The sequence below is a fragment of the Spermophilus citellus genome (genome assembly GCF_964194105.1).
Source record: "Spermophilus citellus genome assembly, chromosome: 15".
Lineage (NCBI taxonomy): Eukaryota > Metazoa > Chordata > Mammalia > Rodentia > Sciuridae > Spermophilus > Spermophilus citellus.
Genome location: NC_138195.1, coordinates 71,581,265 through 71,600,406, shown reverse-complemented (window position 1 = coordinate 71,600,406; position 19,142 = coordinate 71,581,265). Strand labels below are relative to the sequence as shown.

The 19,142-nt window shown below is 47.6% G+C and overlaps 1 protein-coding gene across 11 annotated transcripts; it reads right to left on the bottom strand.

Moving 5' to 3' along the window:
- Positions 1-2,599: 2,599 nt before the first annotated feature.
- On the bottom strand, positions 2,600-18,504 carry PPRC1 (PPARG related coactivator 1). Of its 11 annotated transcripts, none has more exons than XM_081268593.1 (15): positions 18,253-18,500; positions 14,168-14,356; positions 13,452-13,598; positions 13,231-13,332; positions 10,222-13,117; positions 9,881-9,934; positions 8,003-8,060; positions 7,180-7,250; positions 5,488-6,202; positions 4,183-4,332; positions 4,011-4,071; positions 3,774-3,895; positions 3,271-3,422; positions 2,886-2,985; positions 2,601-2,691 (listed from the first exon to the last, which is right to left on the bottom strand). In XM_081268593.1, the coding sequence occupies exons 1-15, from the start codon at positions 18,403-18,405 to the stop codon at positions 2,685-2,687; spliced, it is 4,977 nt and encodes a 1,658-aa protein (XP_081124719.1). In that variant the 5' UTR covers positions 18,406-18,500; the 3' UTR covers positions 2,601-2,684. The 11 variants fall into 11 exon arrangements, with proteins under 11 accessions (XP_081124723.1, XP_081124714.1, XP_081124719.1 ...); XM_081268591.1 differs by having other exon boundaries at positions 4,011-4,077; positions 7,180-7,247; positions 18,253-18,499; XM_081268587.1 differs by having other exon boundaries at positions 4,011-4,077; positions 18,253-18,498.
- Positions 18,505-19,142: the final 638 nt, after the last annotated feature.

Below are 19,142 nucleotides of genomic sequence, written 5' to 3'. Positions count from 1 at the left end.
AGAAGGCAGAGGGGTCACGCAGCAAACTTGAATATCACAATAATCCAATTCAACTCCCTTGTGTATGTATCAGAGTTCACACTGACCTTTCCCTTTAGGTGATAACAGTGTCCATCAGCCATTTTTCAGGTCACATTAGCAAGCAGTCAACGACCTATTCAATCTTACCCACTTTCCCATTAATATTCCCCAGGAAGGATAAGGAACCATTTCTTCGTGGGTCACCCTTCTTTGCCTTTCTCCAAACAGGAACTCCCCTCTCCTGGAGAGAATCCCTACATCTCCTGCATCCCTCTGAGAAAATTTTTAACCACATGTGTTCTTTAAAACATTCAAGCATTCATGAATGATGATACATGCCTGTAATCCCTGTCACTCAGGAGGCTGAGGAGGACTGCATGTTTAAGCACAGCCTCAAGAACTGATGGAAGTCCCCAGGAACTGATGCCCTGTCTCAACATTTAAAAAAGGACAGGGTGGGGGGAGGGGTCGGATGTGGCTCAAGTGGTAGCAAGCTCACCTGGTATGCAAGGATCGCTGGGTTCGATCCTCAGCACCACATAAAAAAATAAAACAAAGATGTTGTGTCCACCGAAAACTAAAAAATAAATATTAAAAAATTCTCTCTTAAAAAAAAAAAAAAAAAAGGACTAGGGGTGGGAGGTTGGGGCTGTAGCTCAGTGTTAAGAGTGCTTGCCTAGCATTCGTGAGGCACTGGGTTCAATCCTCAGAGCCACATAAAAATAAGTAAAATAAAGGCATTCTGTCCATCTACAATTACATTTAAAAAAAAAACGGACTGGGGGCATATCTGGTGATAAAAGCATCCCTGGGTTCCATCCTAGTACCAAAAATAAAAATTTTTAAAAATAAAAATAAAAATTTTAAAAAAGTTAAAAAATTCAATCAGCACTTTAATAATTAATCTTCCCTAAAGGCCTGATTGAACCCAGGGGCATTTCACTGAGTCACATCTCCAGCTTTGTTTTGAGATAGGGTCTCACTAAGTAGCTTAGGGCCTAAATTGCCGAGGTTGGCTTTGAATTTGTGATCCTTCTGCCTGTCTGGGTTTACAGGCCTATGCACCAAATCTGGCCTGAAGACCATCTTATTATTTATATCAAAATAATATACTCCCTTGAATCCAGAGTTAACACTGTTTTAACTATTTAAAGAGTGACTCTGGCTGGGCACAGTAGTGCATGCCTGCAATTCCAGCTACTAAAGAGGCTGAGGCAGGAGGATGGCAAGTTCTGGGCCAACCTGGGAAACTTAATGAGACCTTGTCCCTTTTATGGTTGTTGCTTAGTAGCGGGGTTTGAACCCAGAGGCACTTCTTCCTCCCCAGACTTTTTCTTATTTCTTATTTTGAGACAGGGTCCTGCCAAATTGCTTAAAGCCTTGCTCAATCATGCCCAGCTGAGGCCTTGTCTCAAAAAATAAAGTGAACATATTTGCCTAATATGAACAAGTCTCTGGATCTGTACCAGATCCCCAGTACCTCAAGAAACAACAACATGCCAGGCATGGTGGCGTACACTTATGACCCCAGTGGCTCTGGAGGCTGAAACAAGGAAGATCTGAGTTCACAGCTAGCCTCAGCAAGGGCAAGGTACTAAGCAATTAAGCAAGACTCTGTCTCTAACTAAAAATAATAGGGCTGGGCATGTGGCTCAGTGGTTGAGTGCCCAAGTTCAATCCTCAGCACCCCCCCAAAATAAATAATACATTCAAGTATCTGCAATGTGCCCAGCATTGTGCTCAAGCTTTATGGTGAACTTGGCTGAAAAGAATGAAACGTTCACACAAGCCCATTTAGAAAGTCTTTATTTGCAACGTGTGTGAACTTTCTTCTAAATCCTTTCTATCAAGATTCCTTTGTGGCCTGGCAAGGTGACACATGTCTGTAATCCCAGCAGCTTGGGAGGCTGAGGCAGGAGGATTACAAATTCAAAGCCAGCCTTAACAATTTAGCAAAATGCTAAAAAAAAAGGGGGGGGGGGTACTGCTGGGGATTTGGCTCAATGGTTAAGTGCCTCTGGGTTCAATCCCTGTTTAAAAAAAAATCCCTTCATGGACTACTATAATCATACCTGCTTTGAATACACAATCTTTTTTTTGCGGGGGGTGGGGGGGGGGTTGTTACTAGGGATTGAACTCAGGGCATTCTGCCACTGAACTACAGCCCCAGCCCTTTTATTTTTTGAGAGGGTTCTGTTAAATTGCCCAAGTTGGCCAGGAACTTGTAATCCTTCTGCCTCAGCCTCCTGTAACTGCGATTATTGGTGTGTGCCCAGAAAACTGACTGAAATGCAGAATCTCAAGAAACCAGAATCTGCATTCTAAAAAGATCACCATGTGATTCAAGTGTCCTTTCAAATTTTAAGAAGCACTGTCCTGACTTATTAGACAATACACCCCAGGAGCCACTTTCAAATCCAGTGGGATTTTGCACCTCACCAGAAAGAAGTCCTAGGAATTCAATGGAGGTAAGCAGATCCCTGACTGTGTTCACAGGAAAAGTGAATACCATGTGGCACTAGCACCATAGAAAGAAGCACAATAACGCTTGGGAGTTCTCTCTAGTTCATATTTATTAGTCTGCATAGTGATTAAGATGTTCCAAACACTTGGGGAACCCCTCAGTCCCAACCATCTGACATAGGAATGCAAATTAACTTGTTTCAACACCTGTTATAAAAAGAAAAAAACAAATACCCCTTTAAAAAATTGATTTAACACATTTTTTTATTTCACTTTTTTCCATTTCTTTATAAAACAGTCATCTCCTCACTAGCAGCTCTCTCCCCTAGAGTGGGGGAGGTGGGTGGAGGAGGTTGGGCACCTCCAAAGAAAAAGGGAAGGGGGGAAGAGCCCAGGGTTACCTCCGGAGGTTCTTCTGGGCCTGTTTCAACAATGTGTCAAAGTCAAGAGAGTCAAATTTACTCTTTACAGGAGCAGGGTCAAAGTCTTCCCGGTTGGAGTCTACAAAAGTAGAGAGAGATGAAGATCAAGATCGCTGACCATACTTCCCAACCACAGGGTTCTCAATGCCAGCCATCACATATCCAAATAGTGAATGGGGCTAAAATGGCCCCAATTTTAAATCAAAGAGGTAAAGGAGAGCCCTCACTTCTTCCCTCACCCCAATCCTTAGGTTATTTGTACGTCCAATGAGAAGTCTGCCTAGGTCCACTCTCAAGGCTAGGAACCCTTTTGGGGAACAGGTATAGTATGTATGCCAAAACTTCAGGCCCTCCCTTTACTCACCAAGATCAGAATAGCTCCTTTTGCAGAACTGCCTGCGGCCCCCAAAACAGAGATCAAAGGGCTGCTCATCTGCTTGGCGCAGCTTATGGCCACTCTCGATGGCTGCAAATGCCTCCTCAGCATAGCGATAAGTGACGAAGCCATAGTTATCACTGGTGGGGAGAGCCATTTGGGCACATTAAGAAGACATAGTAGGACTGGGGTTGTGGCTCAGAGATATAGTGGTTGCCTAGCATGCATGAGGCACTGATTTGATCCTCAGCACCACATAAAAATAAAATAAAGATATTATGTCCACCTAAAACTCAAAACATAAAATATTTTTTTTAAAAAAAGACATAGTACCCAAGAATATAGGTGGTTCTCATTGCCCAATAGCCCTCTGATAGTAGAAATAAAGGAGCCCCATATTGCCAGCACACCAGAACAAGGAAGCAAGACAAGAAACATTAAGGTAGACAAATGGGACAGTAAGGATATCCTGACCTTGGACCCAAACTTACCCTTGGACTCGGAAATGGATGGTGCACTCCTCAATCTCCCCAAAAACAGAAAACCTCTGTTTCAGCTCTGACCGAGTCATGCGGCCAGGTATCTTCCCAATGAAGACTACCCTTCTTTCTTCCTGTATTGGGTATCAAGGAAAGTGACAGAGTGAGCAAGAGCTGTAGCACAGATGGTTCTCTGAGCTCTTGGCTCAGGACAAGCCCTCTTCTCCCATGACCTGCTCCTCTACTCACTATTGCACGTTCCTTCTGCAGCACTCTCTGCCTTTGGTAATGGTCATGTGAACGGTAAGAGCTGTACCTGACAAGAGAAGATGTTGTCAGCCTTCCAAACACAAGACAACTCAAGACTCAGAACTTTTAGGCATCTGCATCCCAGAGTCACTGCCTCAGGAAACATGCTCACCGCCGCCTCCTGTCACTTCTCCGGCGGGGGGATGGGGAGCGAGAGCGGCTTCGGGAACTAGATGATGAGGATGAGGAAGACGAAGATGATGATGATGATGATGAAGAGGAAGAGCATCTTCTGGAACGTCCAGAGGAACTGCAGCTGGACCTAGAGAATTAAAGGGCACATGGAAATGCTAGGAGTGGTACAAGTATAGTCCATTTACCTCAGCCAGGCCCCAGCCCTGCCTCTGTCAGGAAGCTCAGGAACAAAGATAAAGCAGAGCAGAGGAGTCTAGATCATGGATGAAAAAACAGAGGTCCTTCACGGAACTTTACAAAATCTGGAATGTTTGAGTGTGTTTTGTCAAACATCATGTTTATTTTCAACTATGCAACAGAAAACTGAAAAAACATTTTTTTTAAATATTTTTTTAGTTGCAATTGGACACGATCTTTGTTTTTGTTTTATTTTGTTTTTTTTTAACGTGGTGCTGAGTATCAAACCCAGCGGCTCGAATATGCTGGGCAAGCACTCTGCCACTAAGCCACAACTCTAGCCCCTGAAAAACATTTAACAAATCAGAAAGAGGAAGAAAAATAACAGGAGACTCAAGAAGATAAAGGTCTGGCCCTAGTTCTCATAACCAGCTTTATCTGTGGTGCTGAAACCTGGCCGGGGTCTCTGAGTGATAAATGCTTCCCAACCATGTCTCAGGAATTCTGTGACCATGACTTAAAGGGAGATGACTGTGTTAGACCTATAGTAGGGGCCATTTCTGGAGATGTGATCACTGCCAAAACCCAAGAATTCTTTATTGAGTAAGTAGAAAACTTGGATCTGTTACTGAGAAAAAAAAAAAAAAAAAGATACTGCCAGGAAATAAATGAGGCTACAGTGACATCCCAAGGAACTGTCCCAGACACTGTCCTCAACAGATGATTAAATGAAGAAATGTTTCCCATTAACAATTAGCCCTTTATCCCATGTACCACCAAGAAAATACCACAAATGAGGACTCATAACAGTATGTGAAGAAAGATATAGTCAAGATCAAACCCTAAGTCTCCCCAAGGCATGTCTCAAGGAAAATAGGAGACTGAGGAATACCCCAAACTCCTACAGGGGATAGAAGCTATAGTTTCATAGCTTTCCTCTTTCAACAACCCACAAAAGGAGAGAAGACAAAGGCCAAAGACAGAAATAGAAGACTTTGTGCCTGAAAGTACCCAAGCCAATGTGTAAAAACTTTCAAAGTAAACCAGAGAAGACAGTGCATGAACTTCCTAAATGGAGAGGACCTAACAGGCCATCAGAGCTCACCTTCGCCACCTCTTGTGTGGGGGGGAGAGGGACCTGGACCGGGATCGGGATGAGGAAGACGACGATGAGGAAGATGCTTCACTGGTCCGGTTGGACCCAGAGCTGACAGAACGGCTGCTGCGGCCACGACGGCCCTGCCAGCCCCGGCTTGGGGGACTGGCTGACCTGCAGGCTTTTCGGTAACAGCGCAATGACCGCTGCTTGGTTGAGGGCTCAGGGGGAGTCCTAGTGTTCATGTCATTCCGGCAGGGTGAGGCCTCAGGAGACAGCAAGGCAGATGGGGCAAGGCAAGGCGCTGAGGGATCTGCCTGCTCATTGCTAGTCCTGTGATCAAGTGGCTCCTGGGAGGCAGTTATGCATGGGAAGAGGGGAGCAACTGGGCCCAGGGATAAGACAGGTTTGATGGTGATATCCTGATGTCGTTTGACATTCCATCGGGAGCCCACCTCTGGAATGACTAGGGCAGGCATCTTTTTTGGGGGTGTCCTGCTCCGGACACAATAGTCATGGTCCCCAGAGCCCACATGGACTGGACTAGGGCCATGGACCCCATCTTGGAGGCAGGCTGCAGCTGGATGTTTGGCCTCTGTAACTCCTTCAGGCTTCAGGGTTCCCTCCTGGGCGGTGGACTTAGGAGATTTGGCTTTGGCCAGCAGTGAGACGGCAGCCAAGGGCTTCCATAACTGATGGGGAGGGGTAGCTGGAGGGGTGAGCCCTGTGGGGGGGGAGGGAGGATGGAGATAGCAAGGTGAGATCCGATTCTACACTTCCAGATACCATCTCTAGGCTCCAGAGACCCCACTTCTCACAAAAGTACACAAAGGATGGTCAACAGCCCAAATTCTCCCATTGTTTCAACTGCTCCTTACCCCATGTTCCCCATCTTGGGAACCAGCAATTGAAAACCCAGATAGCCCAGGTCTTCCTAAATCCCTCATGCTTTCAACTACCCAAATGTAGCTGGTGACCAGGTTTTATCTGACCTGCCTCTCCATCCTTAGATCCACCTCCTCCACCCAGCACTGCCTAACTTCTAGGCTGCATCTTGCTTGAACTCATGAAATAACCTTATCTCTCTGTTTCCAGCCTCATACCTGCCCACCCTTCTACAATCCTGCTGGACATACCATCCAAAAACTAATATATTATTTCTTCAATACACAGGATAAAGTCCAAACTTAACATGGCATTCAAAATTCCCAAAATCAATCTCCTATTTACCACTCCAGCTTCATCTCTTGCTTTTGCTCTACCCACTACCTTGATCATCCACTATGATTCAGGTGAAACTGAGCCATTCACAATTCCCCAAAGCATGGCAGGCTGGTTCTGATTCTTCAATTCACTCCAGCTATTCCATTTGCTTAGACAGCCTTGTCTCCTAAATCTACACCTGATTGATATCAATGATACTCTCAAGCCTGAGCTCAAGAGATAACTTTCTATATAACCCTTCCCTGAATGCCCACCTCAGTTCTCACTGAAAACCACAGGCTTCTTTCACATATCACCTTGGATACTCAACATGCTCATTTGTTTACATATCTGACTCCTACCTAGACTGTGAGCACCTCAAAGATGGATATCACATCTCTGTATCCTCCATGCCTATATACACTTGATGCAGAACAGACACTGCACATGTTTGTTGTACAAACTAGTCATAGGCAGAGTTCCCCAACCTGAACCCACCTGCCACGTTGGCCAGTTCTGGGGCTTGTAACCGGTCTAGGGGTCTCTTCTCCTGGGGAGTGTCAACGCTGCTGGCAGGGGGGAAAAGGGAGAGCCTGGTTCATTGCCTCCTCAATATTTTGTACATCTGCTTTCCTCACAAAGCAAGAGGAGAGGGTGAGTGCAGAGAAGAACAGGATGCACAAATTGCCCCCATTCATCCTCTTCCAACACAAAAGGGGTCTTTAGTGACTGAACCGTACATTGAATTTTAACTCAGCTCTGTCCAATTCCAGGAGGCAGGCTGACTATGACCTTGAATACCCCCATATCTTCTTCAAATCAGGATACTTGCCTACCCAGCTCAAACCAATCTAAAACCAACAGAGGGGAACACACTTGGCAAAACAGGATGGTATACCATGTACATGAAAAATGAAAAAGGACTCTCATTTCTGGAAGACTTCTCCAAGGAGTCAGGGAAGCCATAGTCATTAATACCTCCCCCCACTTTAAATTATTCCCTCACCAGCACTGAGCAAGCTTAAAAAGTCTATTAAATGCAAGAAAGAAATCCCAAAAGGCATAACTTGCCAGATGATGATTAAAAAAGCACCTGGAATCCCCAATTTGAATCAGCTGGTGGACAGTACACACCCTCCCACTCAGCACTACCCAAGACAGTCCTGGTCACAAAAAAACAGGGCAGGGGGTGGAAAAACAAGGAAGAGGGTAGAGCTGATTTAATGTCCCTGAAAAAGAGGTATCCAGCCGATGGTCCTCGAGCACTGGCCAGAATGCTGACCAATAGCTATAGGGTTAATTCACATGTCTCCATACTTACCCTGAGTTTCCTACAGCCAAGGTGTCAGCAGGAACTGGAGGAGGGCACTCCTTTTTGGCTGCAAAAAAACCAAACTAGTTAAAAAGCCCAACCAGCTGTTCCAGACTAAAGTGGCAAAGAAGGGTTTACTCTGAGGCCCAAAGAAAGTCTACTTTGTGCTGGGAGCAGTGGCGCACACCTATATCCCAGCAGCTCAGGAGGCTAAGATGGGAGGATCTCAAGTTCAAAGCCAACCTCAGCAACAGCGAGGCGCTAAGCAACTCAGTGAGACTCTGTTTCTAAATAAAATATACAACAGGACTGGGGATACGGCTCAGTGGCCGAGTGCCCCTGGTACCCAAAATCAAAAACAAAAAATAAAAAGTCTACTTTGTCTGCTCCTTGATGGGCTCTCTCCAAAGATTCAGTCTCCTCTACTGGGTACCAAGGTACTGTGTTTAATCTGTTCTCTGCTCAGAAATACACATTTCACCAGGCACAGTGGCACACACCTATAATCCCAGCAACTCAGGAGGCTGAGACAGGAGGACGGCAAGGTCAAAGACAGCCTCAGCAACTTATTAAGGCTATAAGCAAGTGAGACCCTGACTCAAAATAAAAAATAAAAATGGCTGGGGATGTGGCTCAATAAAAATTAAGTGCCTCTTGGGTTCAACCCCTAGTACAAAAAAAAAAAAAAAAAAAAAAAGGAAAAGAAATACATAGTCCAGGGCTGGGGATGTGGCTCAAGCGGTAGCGCGCTTGCCTGGAATGCGTGTGGCCTGGGTTCGATCCTCAGCACCACATACCAACAAAGATGTTGTGCCCGCCGATAACTAAAAAATAAATATTAAAATTCTCTCTCTCTCTCTACCTCTCTCTCTCTTTAAAAAAAAAAAATAAAAAGAAATACATAGTCCAAATTTATAAGCTTACCATTAAAGGTTCTACATAACCTGCCTAAATTCCTAGCAGCATAGCCTACTTTGTGTGTGGGTTGTGGTGGGGATTAAACCCAGGGCCTTGTGTATGTTAAAAACACATATTCTCCAACTAAACTACATCCCTAGTTCATAGCCTACTCTTGTCCCACACTTGTATTTTCTATTTTGCCTTGTATTATAGGTATTTGGTACTAACTCAGTAGTCATATCTGCATATTCTTCTCCCCAATTAGACCATAAGCTCCTTGCAAACAGAAGCCTCCACAGCACCTAGAGCCATGCCTTCCAAATACACTGTGCAGCCGAGCATGGTGGTACATGCCTATCATCACACTGACTTGGGAGCTTCAGACAAGAGGATCACAAGTTTGAGGCCAGCCTCAACAATTTTAGCAAGGCCCTAAGCAACTTAGCAACCCTGTCTCAAAAAATAAAATGAAAAGGAATGTAGCTCAGTGGTAAAGTGCCTGTAGATTCAATCCCTGGTACCAAAACATAAACACACACTACCATACAGAAATTTTCTTTTACCTCCTCTCCCTGCCTTTATTCACCATGTGTATTCTATGAAATTCTGTTTTTCAAGGGTCAACTTGAGAGCTACTTCCCTCTAGAACTACATCCCCAAATAATCCTAACCAACCTGGAACTCGCTATCTGGCCTTTTTTTGTTTTGTTGTGCTAGGAATCAAATCCAGGGCATGTCAGGTGAACATTAGCACTGAGCTACACCCCAGCCCCCTCCATCTACTCTTTAATATTTGCCATGCGTACCACCATTATCCCTAGCTTAAGATTACTGTCATTGTTGAAAATTATCTCCCCATTCCAAATAGGGGGCTGCTGTAGTAGCTGAGACTACTGCTCCCATCCAATCTAATTGAAGCAACAAGGCTGAACCCAAAGGAAGTAATAATAAAAAAGAGTAAGAACCAAACTATCCAGGTTCCCTCACCTTCTGATTTTTCAAACTGCTCCAACAGACTGGACAAGTCTGATGCCTCAATTCCTGTGGAGGCACACAATCAAGAATTAAAAACAGGTCCTACAAATTCAAGTCCCAAGAAGACCCCAATCACTCCACTTCTCCCTTTACATGCCCCTTGCCCACTATACTAAGTGATCCAAGGAACAGCACAAAGCTTAAATGAGTGAAACCAACCCAGAGCTCTACTTCTGAAAACCCTCCAAAGATACCAACAAAGCTACCTCATCAAGATGGTTTATCCTGTTCTACAAATACTCCCAGGCAAACCCCTGTACCCTTTCACACCAACTGCACTGTGTGCCACTCACCAATCTCACTGATGAAAGCCTGTACCACATCCTCAGGACCCTGGGTACGTGGGGTGGGCAGGAAGGATAGTTTCCTTAGACGGGCTGGGTGGACAGCAGGCAGCTTGGGGACAATGCTCTGCCTTGGTAAGGGAACAGCCTTAATAGCAGAAGAGGGGGGCTTTTCCCTAGGCCTGGTCTCCTGGGTCTCGGGCTTTAGCCTCTCTGATGCAGGCTCCTCAATAGCCACACACTCAGGAGACAGACATGGTGGAGCCTTGATCCCGGGGCTCTGCACCAGGGACACCTTGTGCTTCAGATGGGGAGATGCAGGAACTGGCTTGACCTCCACCTTGGTGGGTTCTATTTGTGGAGCTCCATGGCCAGCTGGCCCAAGACTGAGGGATGGAGCCATAGGTGCAGGAGGTACATTTTCAGGAGGACCAGCTGGAATGCTACTGGGCTCCACCTTAGGTTGGAGAACAGCTCTCCCAACAGGAGCTGGAGGCAAAGGAGGTGGGGGTACAGCAGACCAGAATGGAGGGTGTTGTAGCCCTGGGCCCCATCCCATGGGCCCATAAGTACAACTGGAGTTGTAAGGTGAGACAGGGGCTGGAGGGGGTATCCAAGGCACATTGCAAGCAGGAGGCACAGCATAGGTGCCAGGAGTACCAGACACTAGGGGCACCGTTGGTGGGGGAGGCAGGCAAGGATACCCAGAAGGGGACACAGGGGGATAGCAAGGCCAGGGTGGCACAGGACCATAATGAGTATAGGGATCACGTGGCACTGGTCCCACAGACCCTGGAAGACCAGGAGGTGGCAAAGGAGGTGGGGGAATATTGGGGACCCTTTGTCCACTTGCAGGAAGAGGCAGCATGGGGGGCATACCCAGCCCACCTCGGGGGAAAGGCAAAGAAGTGAGCACTGTGTGAGGCATGGGCCCAGCAGAAGACATGGACTGCACAGGAGGAGGAGGTCTTGCAGGCAGTGGCATCTCTTGGGATGGCACCACCTGTTCACTGGAAGTTAAAACCATAGGCTTGTTTGCAGATGGCTCAGGACTAGGAGAAGCAGGGCTGGGACCCAGAGGCCCAAAGCAAGCCTCAGGAGGAGCGTCAGGACTTATCTGCGGAGTTGTCTTCTTGGCTGGGGCTGGTGGGATGACAAGACAAGGTATATCTGCCAGTCCTGTGGGGGTCTCTGGGAGGCTGGGCCACTTCCCAACTGGAGGCTGGGAACTCTTCTCTTCTGCCTCTGCTTGCCGTTGCTGTCTTCGTCGTCGGTATTCAGATAGGCTGAGTGGCCGTGGTCTGGCTTCCTGGGCTGTGGCATTAGTACCATTTTCCACCTTCAGAGTACCTACAACCTCCTTGACTTCAGGGGTGATGGTCTTTGGGGGCTCTGAGGACTCTGAATCCAGGAGGAGCTGAGCAGCTGGACTTCCCTGGGCTGATGATATTGCACCACGCCTGGGGTCTGTTGGTCGGGACTTAACCAGCACAGAATCAACTGGAGCCAGGTCCCTGGGAACAGAGTCAACTGGCACAGGGTCAGCTAGGACAGCTTCAACTGATGACGAATTATCTGAGATAGGAACATCTACTGCAGGGTCAACTGCTGCCGAGTCAGCCAGGGCTGGGTCAGTCAACACTGGGTCAGCTCGGAGAGGGTCAACCAGCTCTGAACCCGATGAAGCCAGGTCAAGAGGTACAGAGTCAGTCACAGCAGGGTCAACTGCAGTAGTATTAGTTTCAACAGAGTCAAATGGCATGGGGTTGGCTTGAGGAGAGTCAACCAATGAGAGATGGGGTGAAAGAGGGTTGGCTTGGACAGTATCAACCAGCTTGGAGTAGAGATCTAGAGACCTTTCTTCAATGGGACTACCTTGTCCAGCACTTCTCTCCAAGTTCCCACAGCTAGGCTTCTCCAAGGCAGTTGCCCAGGCCCGAGCCCAAGCCTGTGGCTTCCCCCTACCCTGGGAAAGCCCACCCTCTCTCTTAAGTTCCTCCTGAGGCAGTTTCTGCAAGCTGCCTGCCTGAGAGGTCACTTCTTTAGCCACAATAGATTGACCACGAGACGATGACCTCAGCCTCCTGGCATAACCTTCCACACAGGCTGATTGCTGCTCCTTGCTCTTCTTCCTCCTGCTCTTTCGAGTTCTCTGGGAACCCAGCACTGCATTGGCAGGTGGGTTCTTTAGTCCCTTGGACACCAGTGGCTCCACAACCTCCTTCGGCTCCAATAAGGATGCCGAGTCCAATGACAACCCCTCTTTCTCAGGGCAGGGGGCTATCTTGGGTATAGCAGTCTCTGGTTCTGATTCAAGTGTGGGCATAAGTAGCTGCAAGGCAGGACTGGCCTCTAGTGAGTCATCCAGGAGCACAGACTGGGGTCCAGTAGGAATCTGCCGCACTACAACTGGAATCTCCAGGTCATCACCAGTTGTAGCTGCCTGACCCACAATCTCCAGCACCACACAACCCTCAGACAGTGTCAAATCATCTGGCTGTTCCTGAAGCTCATCCTCAAGTGATGCCATGTGGGCGAGGTTGGGCAAGCAGTAGGGGTGCATGGCCCGTACCAACTCACTCAAGGAAGAGATGCTTTCATCACCAGTTGCTGGCACTGCCACCTCTGCTGCTGTTGCCTTATCTTCTTCCTCAGGGCAGGCCAAATACATGGGGAAGTCTAGGACGGTGCTCATAGAGTTGTCAAGCTCCCCAGCAAGCATCTGGCCACTGAAGCTGGCTGCCTCTTCCTCCTCTTCTCCATCACTACGCTGCTGGGGGGGAGGGGACTGGCCCCAGCGAGGTCTTGATCTTGGGGGTCTCCAGCTAGGCAGCTTGGGAGAAGAGGTCTCCAAGAAAGAAGGTGGGGGGAAGTCCCAAGAGGGATCTGCAAGAGACATCTCAACCTGTAGGAGAGAAGATAAGACTCAGCAGGAGTTTTCTTCAGTGAAGTCCTTTTCAGACCTGTCCCACATATTACCCGCCTACAAGTTCCTGAAGGACCCAAGACCAGGCTTACCCCACTTACTCTACTACTGCCTGTGCTGGGTCCCAATGGGTCAATTGGGGTGATCAGGTCACGTTCTGGGGGTGTCCGAGAGAGACTGAGCAGCTTATGCAGCTAAGAGGAGAGAAATACCTGAGATCAGTTAGTGCTCCAGAGCTATGTGAACAGACCCATAGATGTAGCTATAACCTTTTCAATAGCCACATGTCCCCTCTCCCTAGTCCCTCACTCACAGAAGAGCCCTCCCGCGGTGATACAAGCAGCTCAGAGTCAGGAATGCTGTCAAATGGGGACAGGTTCTCAGAATCTGCATTGTCCAAGATCTCCGTCAGGGCTGTCAGCAGTGACACTTCATTCTGTTCCTCCAGAGATAACCTGCTCTGCTCCAAAAAAAAAAAAAAACAAAAAAACCCAGAAAAGTCCCACCAACATCTCTAATGAAATAACTGGACCACTTAAAAGACTGGATGCAAAGAAAATTAGCCTCCCAGGATCAGTGTAGCTCAATCTGCCAGCAAGAAGGATGTGAATACCAGGAGGCATAGGTTCCAATCTCATTTACAATCCACCACCTCCCTAGTGCCAACAGAGACCTGTTAAACTTATGTCTTAAGCTTGGATTTTACACACTCTCCACTTTCAGGTAAAATGTAGGATGCTCAACAAAGGACCCTTGGCTAGGTTAGAATGGGGCTCAAAAACAGAGATCAATAGCTCAGATAAAGGGAAAGGCCTTGGACTATATTCTTAGCTAGCTAGGACATCCTAATATGCTACCCTCACATGGCAGCCTGCAGCTTAACTCCCACCTAGAGACAAAAAACACTTTTAAGAACTCAGGTTAGGCATGCAGAAGCCAAGAACCTGGGAGAACTGAGCCATGCCTAAAACAACTCCAAGGATCTCAGATAGAGCCTCCCAAGCAAAGCTAAGTCCAGCTCCAGCTCACCTCTCCAAGGCTCCCAAAATCCTCAATGAGAGAAATAAGAGAGGCATCCATGTAACTCTGCATGGTCCCCAGTAGTGTCTCATCTTGTAGCAACAACTCCTCCATTTCCAGATCTTTGTCCCTCAGAGATGGGCCCAGCCGAGACAGATTGACAAAGCCAGAATCATCCACCTCTTCATGTAGCAGCACCTGGAGCAAAAGAGGGGAGAGTCAAAAGGGCATGGGCACTCTGGGGACAACTGAAGGATATGCACGATAAATCCTCTATCCAGTCCCCCATAAATGAACCCATACTCAGCAGCAGTCCCACCATCACCAAACCTCTGAGTTAATTAAGCAGAGAAGTACAACCCATGAGCAAAAGCACCAATCAGGATGACAGTATTCTGGGCATAAAAGAGTCTGGACTCCATCAAGAAACAGGTAGAACCACAGATTATTAAACTAGTAAGCAAAAATACCAAAAAGATCAAGATTGTTCAGAATTCATCTGCTAGCAGTGGGTAGGATGTCAGTCTGAGGGGTACACCAAAGGAAAAGAAGTCAGTCAAGAGACAGTTGAGCTATAACAACCTGGCCTACCTCAGCTTCCACTTAGGGCCTCAGTTTTCTGCTAAGCTCAAATTTTACCTTCTCAAAGATACCTTTCCCAATATCTCTCCTCACACTAATTCACACACTTTTCTGAAGAATGTACTTTTATGACAATCACATCCTGCCCCCCAATTCCATGACATTTCTCCCCTTCTCAGTGAAAACTGGATTCTAAGTTCCTTTGGGACATATAACTCTACATTCTATTAGCCTATATTTTTCTTCCCTCTCAGAAGTTAAATGTGCTTATACTTCCCAATTACCCATGATACCCAACAGTACCTTATACTCAAATGCCTTCTCCCCACCATTTTCAGGATTGAACCCAGGGCCTTGTACATGCTGAGCACACATTCTATCACTGAGCTACAACCCCAGCCTCAACAATGTGTTATCCAATTTCTCATGGTATTTCCAAGGACAGAATCTCTTCCCCACCTCTTTCTTCCAGGTGAGAGCCAAAAAAAGAGAAAGCTTGATTCTGCAAGTGAAGAGGCCCTGCCCCACACTTCTCTGAGAGCTATCTTCAGCCTTGTTAGGAGACAGGAAGCTGCCAGCCCAAACCTGTCAAGAGAGTGGGTGTGGGCAGGGCCAGAAGTGGCTAGAATGGGATTTTGAGGATAGGACAGAACCCCAGCTATCTCCATTATTAGAAACCTGGTGCAAAGGCCTGAGAACAGGATCAAACACAGATAAGGCAGACTGCCCCCCCTTCTTCATCAAAGGGAAACTTGGGCACTTCACCTCTAAAAGAAAAAAGCAACAGGTATGACTATAATCCTCCCATACACACAACCTCCTAAAAGAGCTGGAGTTCCAGGGCCCAGGGAAAGGAAGGGCTGCTTAGGGATACTTTGGGAGGCCAGGTCCAGAGATGAAGTGAAAGGTAGCATGTTTTAGGCACTATCCCCTCCCAGGCCTTTACAATCCTGTAATTACAACCAGCAGCTGTGAATAGCAGCTGGCTCAGCAAACAATCCTAGGTGAGCAAGAAACCTGCATCTCTGCTTGCCCTGCCACCTCCCTACCAGAGCCCCAGTGGCCAGGCCAGAATCTCAAGATGATGCCTAGTTCTGCAAACTATTAATCTCCACCTCCATTAGACAGGTACAGGAGATCTGGTCACAGACACCTCCCCTTACATGACCTCACCCATCTCTTGATTCCCAAATAGCATGGTTCCCATCGGACCAAGATCACCCAAGGGCTAAGCCCAAGCTAAGTATGCCAGCCACCAGCACTTCCATCTTCAATGACCTCACAACTGAGAGAATCTTGTTCTTCCAGAGTTCAAAATCAGCCAGAAACTTTTTAAAATGCATGATCACTTCCTGAGAGCCCCTGCAAATCTTCAATAGCATCTTACTGTCTTTTTTTAATATTTTTTTAGTTGCCAGTGGATTTTTTACTTTGTTTATTTTTATGTGGTGCTCACCATGCCAAGCAAGCGCTCTACCACTGGACCACAACCCCAGCCCAACTGCTCTTAATATTAAACTCCTTAATGTGGCTTACAGAGGTGCTAATCCCTATTACACTATTCTGCTTCAGCTTGTCCCCACCTCCTCCTCTACCATACAAGTATCTCAATTCCTCCTATAAGCCATGTTTGCTCCCCTCAAGGCCTCTCACACATTATTCCCTCCGATGAAAGTTTTGTACACACATATAAACTTGGGGTCTCAGTTTAACATGTCATTTCCCTGACCCTACAAAATAGATTATTATAGCTAATTATATAATCCCAAATATCCCTCATTTTCCTTTCTCCCCATACATCATCATTTATTATCTGTCTATCCTGATTAAACATAAAATCCTGAAGAACAAGGATTACATTGGTGGAGTTTATCTCTATCCCCTGTGCATGAACATAATGGTATCTCAGTAACTAGCTGGTTGGACTAACTAGCTTACACACACACCTCTTTTTGTTGGAGTGAGTTGATCTCTCCATGAGACTGTTCAACCCCAAATAACCATCTAACTTGTATTACAGCTGGATCCCTCATCTCTCCTTCTGAGGATAGGGAGCACCACCCACAGAAGCTATGATCTCTGAAAAGATGAGGGAGAAGGGGTGGGTTGCTCCCAAATTCATGAAGCCATTCCCAAATTTAGAAGCCATTCTCCCAGGGAAGGAACTAGATTTGTCTGCTGGACCTGGTACTATCAGGAACCATGAAGCCCAACTTCTGCCTAGGATGAGAAAAATTCCATCAAGGACTCAGCTTTCCCACCCACTGCCACCTCTAGGTGGGAACTTTTAAGAAGTCCTGTTAGACAGTAATACTTTATAAGTGTGGAGAACTCAAGGCCAAGGAAATATAATCTGATCAGAAAAACTCTCCCACATCCAATAAATGTTCAACTGGTGTTAAATACTGAATAGGTCTCACACTACCTCCAACTTTCCCAATCCCAGCAAAAATTCCAGAAAGCCTAAAATACAGATATAAACAAACCACCCTTGGTTTGTGTCAGTTCACAGGGCAGATCTTAATTACTTCCTCAAAATAGATTCTAGAGGAAAAATTTAGGAGGGAAGGATTCCTTCTCCCTTTTTTAAAGTTTGGTCCCGGGTGTATTTCACTCCCCATTCCCCTTGAATCACAAATGGGGCAGAAATGCAGGCAACCAAAACGCCAGTGCCAGTGACTCACAACCCACCCCAAGCCGGTCAGACAGAAGCCTCCACAAGCTCACTCCTCCACAATCTTTTACCCTCCACATCACATTGCCATCTGCAGGGAAGAGACTCCTCCAACATCTGGAAAGTCCACCATCCGCTGTTGAAAGGCACTACAGACCAACGTAATAGAGGAAAAACTCCAAAGCTCCTGCAAAGTTGTGTCTAGCAACCTCTACCTTCCTTTCTAGCCAGGGGCCCCCAGCCCCGGCCCGGGATGGCGGGACCAGTTGACACACCCAGTTCCCAGCAGTGCCGCTTCAGCGCGGCTACTAGATGCCGGATAGCCCCGGACGCGAGCCACGTGGACAACCCTTCCCCGCCCCCACGTGGACCCGCGCCCTCCCCACCTCCGGAGCCCAACCAACCCACGTGGGTGCTCCGGCCGCCTAGAGGGGGAGGGGAGACAGACAAGTTCTCCCGGGAAAATAGCTCTCCCCCATCCCACGTGCTCCAAAAGGGGAACGGCGGCGCCTGGCTCATGTAGCCCTCCTCGGCATCCTCATAAAAAGGTCTTAACATTCAACTTCAATTCCGAATCCCTGATCTCTCCAACTGCAGGCCCTGTTTCCGACACCCGGCTCTGCCACTCCGGCGTTCCCAGGAATGGACATACGTACTCTACCTCTGCCAGCGGACCCCCAGCAAATCGCTTAGGTTCCCTCGGCCCGGCCTGGTCCGACTCCGGTGGCAACCCGGCATCGACTCCTAAGCGCTTCCTCCCTTTCCTGTGGCGTCCACGTGTCACCGCCCGGCACACGCCGCTTTGCTGCCAGGCGCCGGCCGCCCGCCAGCCTCTCACCTGCTCCCCACAGCTCACTGTGCCCACGGTCCCATGCGGCGCTTGGTTCCGACTCCCCCAACCGCTGCCGCGGACTCCACCACCGGGGTCAGGGCCAGGGCCCCCAGTCGGGGACGGCGCGACTCCGTCTCTCCGTCCCCGGCGCGCCGCCATCTTGGCCCCTAAACACCCAGCGCTGCTCTGATCGCCGGCGCCGCCTCGCCCAGCAGATTGTGGAAAGGGAACTACAAGTCCCGAAAGACACTGCTTGCAAGACTACGAATCCCAGAAGGCCGTTGGGCGAGACTCACTTGCACTCAGGAAGAAGGCCTGGCCTCGCGCGAGGGTTCCTGGGAGAAGTAGTCGCTTCGAATGAAGGCCGTGTGCCAAGAGTTCTAGTGCTTCGATTTGGGTTACTCCGGAAGACCAAATCAGTTAGCGAGCACGCGGTAATGGTGATAATTAATATTTGCGTACCATTTATATGCGTTAATTCGACCAACTGTTGGAACGCCCTCTTTGTCTGACTGACATTCTACCTGCTCTGCGTTCCTTTCACCTTAGTCCGAGTTGGGCCTGTTTTGAAATAGCACCTCCTAGTGGACATCGGATCTCTAGGCACTAATCCTCACCTAATCTCACACTGCTGCAATACGGCAAATTTACTTTTAAAATACCGCATTCTCCGTTCTTTTGCTCTTTCTCAGCTGTTACACAGAAACTCACATTGGGTTTCCATTGCCAAGTCTACGTCCCACTGCTCCAGATCTTTCTGTCCTCCAAAGACAAAAAAAAGTTCTCCTACCTTTGTTTTTCCACCTGGAATACTCAAAACACTTAAACATCTTTCATTCCTAATTTAATCTAGGAAAGCCTTTTGATTATCCCAAAAGCAAAACAACGTGATCTCT